At 33.5% G+C, this 12,002-nt stretch overlaps 2 protein-coding genes across 2 annotated transcripts; both read right to left on the bottom strand.

Annotated features, from left to right (window-relative positions):
- Positions 1–2,161: 2,161 nt before the first annotated feature.
- Positions 2,162–3,024, bottom strand: LOC142616914 (MFP1 attachment factor 1-like). Its single transcript, XM_075789663.1, has one exon. The coding sequence runs from the start codon at positions 2,938–2,940 to the stop codon at positions 2,395–2,397; it is 546 nt and encodes a 181-aa protein (XP_075645778.1). The 5' UTR covers positions 2,941–3,024; the 3' UTR covers positions 2,162–2,394.
- A 3,314-nt stretch (positions 3,025–6,338) lies between these two features.
- On the bottom strand, positions 6,339–9,923 carry LOC142639578 (cytochrome P450 81Q32-like). Its single transcript, XM_075813741.1, has 2 exons — positions 8,837–9,923; positions 6,339–7,138 (listed from the first exon to the last, which is right to left on the bottom strand). The coding sequence occupies exons 1-2, from the start codon at positions 9,872–9,874 to the stop codon at positions 6,518–6,520; spliced, it is 1,659 nt and encodes a 552-aa protein (XP_075669856.1). The 5' UTR covers positions 9,875–9,923; the 3' UTR covers positions 6,339–6,517.
- Between the last annotated feature and the right edge of the window lie 2,079 nt (positions 9,924–12,002).

Below are 12,002 nucleotides of genomic sequence, written 5' to 3'. Positions count from 1 at the left end.
AGAGAGTTATAGCACAATCATCCATATGAGATGGCGAGCAGGAGAGACAGACTGGATGAAAGAAAAATAACATTATCAATTAGAGAACTCAGAGGTATGATGACATTCAGCTATTGCAGACCCAACCACACAGTATCTAAATAACAACATCAACTTGCTGAAGGCACAAAAATATTAATTCGAGATGTCACGTCTTGCCCCATAATAGATCACATTCTATCACAACGCCACTTGTAAGCAGATCCTAACCCCAAACAGGAGGTGTGGCGCATGCTCAATTTTCACCTATGTACACAGCAGTGCTGCAGGTGCATCAGGATGTACATCCACTAACCAGAAAATACCCGAGAAAGGATCCCCTCCAATTCCCTCACATTTTTATCTGGATGTGCGACACGTAGCATTTATTTAATTAGTAAATGCCAAATTTTACATCTAAATAAAAATTGGAGGAAATTGGAAGATTCAATTGGAGGGGATCTTTATTCCAAAACACTCATGTCTGTCCTAAAATCATCTGCACAGAAATGAACATTGCAGCTTCCTAAAAGAGTGATGTAGTAACACAAAGGAAAAGGTTCTTCAATTTTTAAGGAGCATCAACTAGATTATCAGAAATATAAGAATTCCAAAAGCATAAAATAACCTTCAATACAATTGCTTCTAGTACTTAGAGCAAAATACTCCATGAAAAGGTCCTGAAACATCTCATTGCAAGAGTTCTTTCTTTTAAGTAAGTCTCGCATTGCCAAATTTCAACAATGTTATGATGCAAGAATCACACTGATCATATGAAAAGAATGATGAACTCTAGAGAAACCTTGACCAATAAAGAGGACTAAATATCTTCCACATATAGCAATGGCATGACACATTGACACCCTAAGCAAAGATCACATACAAGTACATGCTACCTTGCTTTCCTAATACATGTATAGACAAGGTGTAAGGACAAGCAAAATGGAATTTTTTTTGGTAGTTAATAATTCAATGTTACAAGTGGGAGAGAGGAGATTTGAACCTGGTTTGACTCCTAGGGGAGACCAGGCAATGCCACTGAGCTACAAGGCTCTTGGCAAGCAAATGGATAATTGTAATTAAGGGCCAGAAGGACTAAGAGCACACATGTCATGCACAAACACACACACGTCATGCACAAACAATCACATAGAAGAATATGCTACCATTTTTTTCCAATACAAATGAAAATAATAGTCTAGGGGGGAAAAACTTAAAAGATAATTTTTAAACCAGACAATGCTATGCATTCAATAAGCAAAAATATGCCATACTACATGATGCACCAATTAGCCTGTCCTTGGCACAGAGAATTAATGATAAACTCATCTACTCATCTCACTTGAAATATGAGAAACTAAGCACACGCCAAGTCTTCATCAATAGGGTAGCAGCTGCATCACACACACTGGTAGGAAAAGAAGCATCGGCTATTTTTTTTTTCTTACACGTATCTTCAGTACATTATGTATATATTCTGACTTATATTTACAAGCTGATAAAATATAGCAAAACCAGTACCAACAATAGGATCAGGTAGGAATGGGCTTCATGGTTTACATAAGAGTGCACATAGAATACCAAAAGGTGTTATTCATGTTCTAGCAAGTTTCGACAACACCATTGTGACAATTACAGATGTATGAAGTCAGGTAATTTCTTGGTCCTCCATCAGTACTTGTGGAGTCAAGGCTACGAGAAGACGTACACTGGGATTCTAAACCACACCCTGTGTGTCCTAAACCACAGCACGGAATGCTAATCGATACGGTAGTGGATCAAGGTACGGAACAAGCCTATCGTGATAAAAGGCCTTGGTTTCAGACAAGATACAGCATTAAGAGCTAAACCTAATACAAATTGGGGAAACAATTATGATATTTGTAAATAAAGAATTTTCAAATCCAATTCATCATCAATAACTTAACATTTGCGAAGTTAATCTAGCTCATGAAAAACAATCTAAACGAGCTAATACTAATGAAAAATCCATTTCCAATTCGATACCTTGGACTCTCATTCATCAATTCATTATGCATTCACTCAATTACATTGTTTTCTTTACAAGTTAGGGTATATACATTGTTCAAACAAAATCTCTAATTCCTAACAAATTAGGGTATAATTCCAATACACCAAATAATACAGAGGAAAACAGAGAAATCGAACTGCATTACGATTATTTCACAAAGAAAAATACTCCAGATATTAATATTATAATGGCTACATCATCATCATCTTCATAATCATAATCATAATATAAGGAACAGAAAATGCATAAATAGTACAAGCAGATCTCAATGTAGCATATAATATACTATTCCGAATGAAACAGAAACCCTAGCATACCAGAAAAGCTAAAATCCTAGAGAGAGATTAAGATTCAGTGACAGTAGGAGAGCTATCCTCACTGGCAGCGGTAGCGGAAGCAGCCTCGAGAGACGGAGTCTGCGGCGCAGTTCCGGCGTCGACGACAGAAGAGGCGGCGGCAGAGGAGGCGCGAGTCTTAACGGTGTCGAGCATTCGGCGGCTGATCTCGCGAGAGTACACCTGGAGGATCTCGATGCCGTCGTCCTCGGCGGAGGCGGATTCGGCGGCGGCGGAGAAAGCCTCCTCCTCGATGAGGCGCGCGGCGGACGAGGCCTCGTCGCTGGGCAAGGTGCCGTAGCGCTTGGAGAGAATGGACTGCTTGGAGAGCGTCTCGACGAGGCGCGCCACCACGGCGTCGCGCGTGCGCTGCGTCGGCGGCCATATGCTGAAAGCTAAGGTATTGGTATTGGCGGCGGCGGCGGTGGTGGTGTTGCCATTGTTGGTTGGCTTTTTGGTTGGGTTTGGTTGTTGTTGTTGTTGTTGTTCGTGGTCTTGGTACTCGGATTCCATTTCTGGGGTTGGGGGTGCGATTGTGCTCTCCGAGTCTGTCATTTTGGGGACCAAAATGAAATTTTCAAATTTAATTGCTGGGGGAGCGTAGTGAGTTAGAGATTTTGATTATTTTTTTTAGTATTAAATAGATCAAAGATTTGGGGGAAGAGCCTTGCGTGTGGCTCTATAGAGTTTTGTCTTTTTTGTTTTTTTTTTTTTTTTTTTTTTTTTTTTTTTTTTTTTTCAATTCAATAATAATTATTTTTTGGGTAAAATATGATGTTGGTGTTTAAATTTTACAAAAAAAATTGTTTTTCGTCAATAAACTTTAAAAAATTATTTTTTCATTCTTAAATTTTGTGAGAATTTTTTAATAATTTAAAGACTTATAGATGAAAAAAAAAAGGATTTTTTCAATGATTTAGAAACAAAAATAAACTTTTAGTAAAATTTAAAAAAAGAAAGTAAAACATTTTCAATAGTTTTAGGATGAAAAATGAATTTTTCATAGAAATGTAAAACAGATTTTTGGTAAAGGTTAAAGACTAAAAAAAAATTTTGCATTTTTTTTTTTTAATTTATCTTACATGTTGAATGGTAGATAATGGAGATGGGAGAGGTGTGACTCAAACTTCAAACTAAAATTATAAAACACCACCAATGATGCATTTGTTGGATAAGTAGAGACAAGAATTTTTGAACTCTATTGTTGAAAAATACTGGGTCTGTTTGGTAGAGGAGTTTGAGTAATGTTATTTGAGTGTTTTAGATATATATGTGGGTGAAAAAGTGTGTGAAAAAGTGTGTAATGTTGTTTAAAATATGAAAATGTGTGTTAGAACTAAGCTACCAAATAGGGCCTAAATAGTATGCTTAGTATGAGATAATCTATTTGGGAATGTTATTAAAATTCTTAATATTCTTATGCTTGATCGCAAATCACTTATGAAATGTTTGGATTGAGTGGGAGGAAGGGGAAGAGGAAGGAGTAGAGTAGAGTTGGCTAGAAATAATAGGCTAATTTTCGGCTAACTCTAATTTACTCTCCCTAATTCTCAATCCAAATGGAGCGTTAGAAATGTTAATTGAACTACAAAATTTCTGATGTGTAATCTATAAATTTTTATTTTGTGTAATTAGATGTATAATATTTTTCTCACAAGATGATAGACTTTATGAGTGTGGGACCCATTTCATGGAGATAAATGATATATATTTTGTTACACTAAATTCCTTCTAGCGGCGTATGGTTTGGTGGAGATAAAAAGTGGTAATGGGTTACCTTAGAAGTGAGTACAAGTTAGATGATTTGGGTGTGATAGTGGGACGGTTTACCTTTTTGTTCTTAATTTTGTTACTAGATGTATTCTTTTTGGTTGAGAGGTTGGGATCATTGGGATACTTTATTACGTACTATGTGTGTCATTTGTGTTTAACATGGTATATTGTTTTGGTCTGGATTCTGGAATTTTAGGTGCGGATGATACATCATACACGTTAGGTGACACTTATTCTTAGCGTTAAACTAAGGATTTTATTTTCTAAAAAAAACAAATAGGGATTTTTTGAGATTAACTTTTGGTTTTGGGTTATTTTAGCAATTCAGAACCCATTGCCTATCGCTAATATTTGGGTTGGGGTAGATAGAAATAAATGGCATTGTATGAAAACAATATGAACTACCTTGTTCACCAGTCAAATACACGGAAAATTTTGATTATATTTATTCATTTATAATTAATAAATAAAAATTATAAAAAAATACAATTAATAAATAAAAATTTAAAATAGAGACTATTTATAGAAAAAACTTACCTAATGTAATTAGGATTTGTTTAGAGAAGATCAAACTTAATTTAATTAGAATTTTTAAGTGTTGCATTACTCTATCTATAAAGAATGAGTTTTTTAATTAGTTTAAAGTTAAACTAGCCTAGTTTAACATTATTAGTAGCTCTACATATCAAATTAATTAACAAAAATTATATAAATATATATAAATAATAAATGATGATATAAAAAAATGTAGCATTTTATTTTTTAATACAAGATAAAATTCTATTATAGCATAATCTAAGTATATATATATGTGAATCTCTTTCCTAAAGACTTGAATTCTAATTCTTGTCCCCTACCTTACAAGAACTTTGTACTTGTAGAGTCACCATCATATTAAAGATGCCCAATGGTAAAAATTGTAGGCTTTTAATAAGTCTTTTGTTAACAAAAAAATCTCTCAAATCAAATCTTTCCAATTCCAACTTAAGGCTATCTCTCATTCTCAACTAATGACCAAAGTAAAACAAATCCCAATTTCTATGAGCTATAAGTATACTTTAGTATTTTATTTTAATATATTTGACTACGCACCTTCCCATTTACTCTCCTCCCCTTTGTTCTCTTCGTTACAAACATCATGTAAGAATTCAAGGCCATCAAAATTAAAATAGGTAAAAAAATTAAAAGGAAAAATGTGCAGTGGCTTTTCTAGGGAATATTGAAAATGTGGATGGCATTCGTTATTCCTTTTCCCCTCCCATACAGTACAGTTACAGGTGTAGTTAATAGTTATGTGGTTGAACAGGCTTCGGGCCCGTGTCCAATCTTATGTTCATGCTTCAGGCAGCAAATTACTTGTTACTGTGTGTGTGTCCACATTCAATAAGATACGAGGTCCAATTTATTGTTAGCCTGGTCCATCACTTAAAAGAATTCATTGTATAAGTAGATGTCACAGCCCACAGGGCACTGGCAAATAAAAATTAAATAAATAAAGAAAAAAAAAAAAGTAATAACCAGTTGTTTCAGACCTCCACACGTGTTCAGAACAAAAAAGGGGAAAAGAAAAGAGAGACACAAAAGTTCTGAGTTTGTAAAATCAATACCTTGTAGTAGATGGCTTGTAGGTGGCAATAATAGACAATGAGTCACTATAAGCAAGAACTGAACTGAATGACTCACACATCCCAGATATAAATGTGTGTACATATATAAATGCTACAGATAAGAATTAATATACCCGTAATTAACTTCTCTAACGGAATATGTACATATCTTCTCACTCCCCAGTTGACATTTGTACTAGCTAGTAGATATGTACGCAAACTATGGAATTAGTATAACCAAGTTGCTCCATGATTGTGGTGAAATATAGGAATCTTAAATACTCAACTCAACAGTTCATACCCAGTATATGGGAATAAAACAAAGAAAATTTAAGAATAAATTTTGGAATAGGATGAGCATTACATCTTCCAGGAAATTAATTCAGGTTAATTAATTAGGGTTGCCTGGAATATTTTTGAAATATAGGAAATTAATTAGGATAAAGTTCCATAAAATTTCAAGAATATGTGACTATGGTTTTTTTTTTTTTTGAGAAACACACATACACACATATATATATAGGAGAAGGGAGACGAGATAAAATGATACACTCACAGGCCATGTCACTATGGTTTAAGCAAGAAAGTCTTCAAATAAATTTAGTTTACATACTATATTGTTCTTATAAAATTCTTATTTGTACTAATAATCAACCAAATAACACAGGAGATTCAGACAATTCTCATATGCCTATACCAAAGTGCTTTGCATAATACATGATATGAGGAAATTGCATAGTTATATATAGAATTCACAAATCATAAAGGAGGTTGATCATAGTTTGGCGTGGTTTGCACAGAGCTTCCAATGGCTCAGCTCTGGGTATGTTAATTCCTGCTTCCTCCAACATGTTGATTTCACTCTCACCAATCTTGTCCCACTCGAAACACTGAATCAGTGCTCCTAATGCCAACCCTACAACTCGTCTACCTAGAGCAGCTCCAGGACAAGCTCTCCTTCCTACACCAAATGGAAGTAGTTGATAGCGATTCCCTTCAGCCTCTACACCTTCAAATCTCTCTGGCCTAAACCTTTCTGGTTCAACCCACAGCTTAGGGTCTCTGTGAATGGTCCACAAGTTAACTAGTAACATTGTGCCTTGTCCCACATGAAAACCGCTGACTGTGCATTCTTCAGATGATTCATGTGGTATAAGAAGTGGGGCTGGTGGGAATAGCCTAAGTGTCTCGTCAATTACATTTTGTAGGTAGTTCAGCTTTGTTAGGTCTGATTCTTCCAAAAAGCGGGCTTGTCCAACATTTGTGTTTATCTCAGCCCAAGCCTTGTGCATTGTTTCTGGATGCTTAAGAAGAAGTGAGAGTGCCCATTCCATGGTTGTTGATGAAGTTTCAGTCCCGGCATGTAGCATTGCCTGCACACACGTTTGGAAGAGAAGCTACAACTTTAAGCACATATATGGAGTTCAAATAATCGCTAGTACGTGTAGATATTACTACTCAGTATATATCTTGATGGTTTACTATCATTTGCAATGGGAGAACTTGGCATAAATGCGTCCATTAAATACATTTAGTGGGTTTGTTCTTGTCTATGTATAATATATGTAGGCTTTCATAAGTAGGAGAACCATTTTAAATGAGATTTACCGAGAAATAGAAAATCCCTCATAATGCAAATTTTATTTGGACCCTAAGCCTCAAATCCTTCAAGCAGCAGATTAATTGATCAATAGAACAAGTTATTAATTGATCAATAGAACAAGTTATTAATTGATTCTACGCAAAAAGAAAGTCCAACAATACGTATCAGTCACTAAATTTAAAAATAATAATAATAAGGGAAAAATTAATGAATACTCTAAAAACATTAGTTTTATGAAATATTTTTTAAAAATTTTTATGAAAGAAAAAAAAAAAAATTTTTTTATAACTTTTTATACTCATAAAAATTATATTGTATCAAAACATTTTAAAAATAATTATTAATAAATTTCTTAAGAGCATAATAATAATAATAATAATAATAATAATAATAATAATAATAATAATAATAATATTATTATTATTAATAATAATAATATTATTATTATTATTATGATTGTCACATGCACTCTTTGGTAGAAAATGCCCCTAAATAGTGGAGGTTGTCTGCTAGCTTATTGTGTAATGTGCACCGTAGAAGGGGATCAATTATCAATTTATAATTAACTTGTGCTTTTTTTTTTTTTTTTTTGCTGAATATAATTAACTTGTGCTTGTAAGTGGTGATGCTTCCTTTTTTAATGGACAACTTTATCAAGACTAATTACCAAGATAACTTTATCAAGACTTTTTTTTTTTTTTAATGGTAGAAGATCCTGATAATCTTGATAATCTTATTCATCGGGCTGAAGATTAGATTAGGAGTGGCAGTTCGTGTTCGCGTATCAGGTTTGTGTCATGTCAACTCATACGTATCTAACTATATGAGTCAATACTAACTCGACCTGTTTATGAAACGGGTTAAGGTTCCTCAACCCTAACACGACCCATTTATTAAACGGGTCAGTCGTGTCGACCTGTATATCTGATTTTATCAAAATGAAGAAAAACATTTATGAAAAAACAAGTAAATAAATATTTTAAATATAAAATTCATAACTAATGAGTAATTATATCACAAATAATCATTCAAAATTAAAGCATATCTCAATATCATAAATAATCAATCACAATACGTTAAAGAAAATAAACTACAACAACTAATAAATTTATATAATTATAGTTTGAATGGTATATTGGTAAAATTTCATTTAATTAAACGGTCAGACGGGTCAAACGGGTTCCATAGATTGAACCCTAACCCAACTCGTTTATCAAACGGGTTTGTTGTGTCAACCCGAATATGCCACGAACCTATTAAGTCTTAACCCATAAGCTGTTAATTTCGTATCGTATCGTGTCGAGTTCGCGAGTCGTGTCCAATTTTGCCACCTAGATTAGATCAACACTATAGCAGGACAATGACATCAAAAAGTAGCAACCAATAATTCATCATTGATGGAAATAAATGACCCTAACAGCATAATGTCTCACTTTTTTGGGTTTAACTGATAAAGACATATTCTTACCAGAATAACACTTTTGATGATTTCGTCGGTATAGAATTCCGGTTCTATCTCTTGCAGTGATAACATAACATCAATTAATGTCATCTTTGTCCCTTCATTAACACTTTCACTAGAAGTACTACCTCTCATTCGCTTGTGCTCATCAACGAGATTTTGGAAGAGCCTATCCATTTTCTTCTTTAAAATCACCATCCTCTTTTCCAACCCTTGAAAATCCACCCATTGTAGCACTGGCAAAAAATCCTGTAAATTTGAACTCCCTAGAAGCTCTGTCACCTTCCCCATGATAATCTGAAACTGCTTGGCTTCTTGGTCCACCACTTCCTTCCCATAATATCGCTTCCCAGCTATTGTCCTCAGCATGATATTGAAACTAAGATCCAAAAGCTTTGGTCTCAGCTCAACCTTTGTTGGTTTCTCTCTAGAGGAGTCTTGAAACAGTTGCTTCACCAATAGTTTAACCTCGTCTTGGCGAACGCTGGTAAACATGGCGAGGCGGCTAGTAGAGAAGAGCTCTAGGGTTGTGAGGCGCCTGAGGTTTCGCCAGTAGTCACCATAGGAGGAGAGCCCTATTGTTTTGTAGTTGTAATTAAGGTGCTTCCCGGCTAGCATGTGAGGGCGGTTTGCAAAGATGATGTCTTTCTTTGTGAAGCATTCTTCTACGGCTGAAGGTGAAGAGATTACTAGAACTTTACGGGTTCCACATCGGAGAAATAAGACATGGCCATATTTCTCAGAGAGTTCATGCAGAGTTCGGTGAAGGGGTTCTTTAAGAAGATGGAGATGACCTATAATAGGTAGGGAAGGTGGGCTTGGAGGGAGGTTTCTTGGGTTTGCATGTCTTTTGAAGACAAACTTTGAAACTACAAGTAAGAAGACGAATAAAAGTGCAAAATTAAACCAGGGAGCTCCTTCCATTAGTATTGGTACTATTACTATTACTCTATTCTTTCTGAAGACTGAGAAGTTACTTAAATATGAATGATTGGTATTGATATCTTCTCGGATTGTGATACTAATATGCATTATTTGTAACATATGATGTCATGTTTGTACCATTGATAAAATGAGATGAGTGGGCGTTTAGATGCAACTTTTTGCTAATGGTAGATTGTTTATTTACTAAAGTTGGTTACAGTATATCCTTAAAAATTTGAGACTTTAAAAAATTTTATATAACCAAATTAATTAATAACCTAAAAAATTAAAGGAAAAAGATGATGGCAAACAAATACACCATCAGAGATCTGAGACCTACTCGATTATGCAATTAATCAATTATTAGATATTGTACTTATTACTTTTATTTGCAAGAAAACAAAGGTTTATATTCCAAAAATAAACTAACTAGACTTGAAAATTGAGTTTCACTTATTAGCAAATTTGTTTAATATTATACTATATTTTATCTTTATCTAAACTTCTCTTACAAAGCAAAAAAGAAAAAGAAAAAAAGAAAAGAGCTTACCATATAGGGTATCATTTATATTGGTTTCATAAGTTTTTATGATTTTAAATTTAGGTTATCCTGTACTTAGTGATTCGTTTAACTTATTTCTTGGTAATAATAAATGAATATGTCTAATATCATTTTGAGTTTTTTTAATGGTTTTAAAAACCGGACCGGCCTGGCCATTTCAACCGAGAACTGGACCTTAATCTGGTCATCTTATTAGTTAAAATCGAAAATAAATAAAAAACCGAGCAAACAATATAAACTGCCCCGAAAACCGGTGCGATTAAACTGGTTTTAGCATTTCTTCATAAATACTTCAACTGTTGTGTTTTTTAACCTAAAAAAAAAAATTAAAAAGAGAGATCTCTTGTTTCAAATTTAAGAAGAGAAATTTCGATTTTGAAAATGCTCTCTCAAGTATGAAGTGGTGAAGCCTAAGACACCCACAGTGACCCAAAATATTAGATTTACTTTACTTACCTTTTGCTCAAAAGACAAAAAAAAAAAAAAAAATATTTACTAAATTTGTGTTAAGGAAGAACCAAAGAAGCTCAAAGATAAGCAAATTTGCAAGGATCTGTCTGCTTTAGTTTGAGAGAGAGAGAGAGAGAGTATTATTGAAGAGAGAGATATGAAAAACAAAAAGTGAGATGGGATATGTACATAACTATTATTGAACCAATTGTGTGAATGGATTTCAAAATGTGTGGTAGTTGGTATGTTATCGTGTGTAGAAAAAAATATCAAGTGGGTAATGATATTGCAACCCATTGGCGCACTTAGCAGAATGTGTGGAGGGAAAAAAATATATCAAGTGGGCAATGATATTACTACCTATTGGCACACTTATTTTTTGTTATTTGAAAGGTTAAAAATAATTAAAATATTATATAGTGGGCTTGTGGGTTGTGGGTGCTTGTATATGTTTTTTTTATTTTTTTGGTTTTGTTTTGGTTGAATTGTGGTAAGCTAAAGTTTAATGTTTTACTATTATTTAATTTTTTAGTTAAAATGACCAGCTATGAAATTATTTATTTATTTAATTTTATAATTATTAATTAAATTATTTATGACGTTACCGGTTCAACTATTGGTCAAACCCTGCTTCGACCGAAAAACTAGTAATCAGTCATTTTTTTGGTTTTTTCACCATACTTGTTTTTAAAACCATGGTTTTTTTAAAAATATATATATATATAAGATGGATTTATAATTAAGTTCATAATTAATAATGTATTTTGAATTTCAAATTTAACAAATATAAGTTTAGAAATGATTTTTTTCCCCAAAACCAGATCATGGTAATTTCCTAGGCCCATTTTTATATGGTACTTTTGTCATGAACTCGTGGGCAATACACTAATATCTATATAGGATAATTTGATAATGAATGAAAGTTGTCGGTGCTTCTAAGAGCATCCACAGTAATGGAATAAAAATTTAACTATTTGGCAAACATTTCTAAATATCTAATTATTCTTTTGGACATATACTTTGTCTCATATACACTACATTATTACAGGAAGAAATTCCTTAAGAGTGGCTCGAAAATACTAGCAAGAGATTTCGAACCTATAATTTCAAAAATATCGTAATTCTTGAGATCTTAGAACTACTAAACTCACTCTTTAAAATTTCACTTTAAGCTCCCAAGTCTTTGAACACGCTAATAGTGCATTCATAAGACTGATAGTCTATTATGGGCTCAAT

Source organism: Castanea sativa, chromosome 1 (genome assembly GCF_040712315.1).
Source record: "Castanea sativa cultivar Marrone di Chiusa Pesio chromosome 1, ASM4071231v1".
NCBI classification, from domain to species: domain Eukaryota; kingdom Viridiplantae; phylum Streptophyta; class Magnoliopsida; order Fagales; family Fagaceae; genus Castanea; species Castanea sativa.
The sequence above is the reverse complement of the archived record's forward strand: the minus strand, read 5'-3'. Positions and strand labels throughout refer to the sequence as shown.

Coding starts and splice junctions, on each gene's coding strand:
- LOC142639578 (XM_075813741.1), bottom strand. CDS start 9,874: ATGTTACAAATAATGCATATTAGTATCACAATCCGAGAAGATATCAAT. Junction 7,139..8,836: donor TCATCAAAAGTGTTATTCTG/GTAAGAATATGT, acceptor ACGTGTGTGCAG/GCAATGCTACATGCCGGGAC.
- LOC142616914 (XM_075789663.1), bottom strand. CDS start 2,940: ATGACAGACTCGGAGAGCACAATCGCACCCCCAACCCCAGAAATGGAA.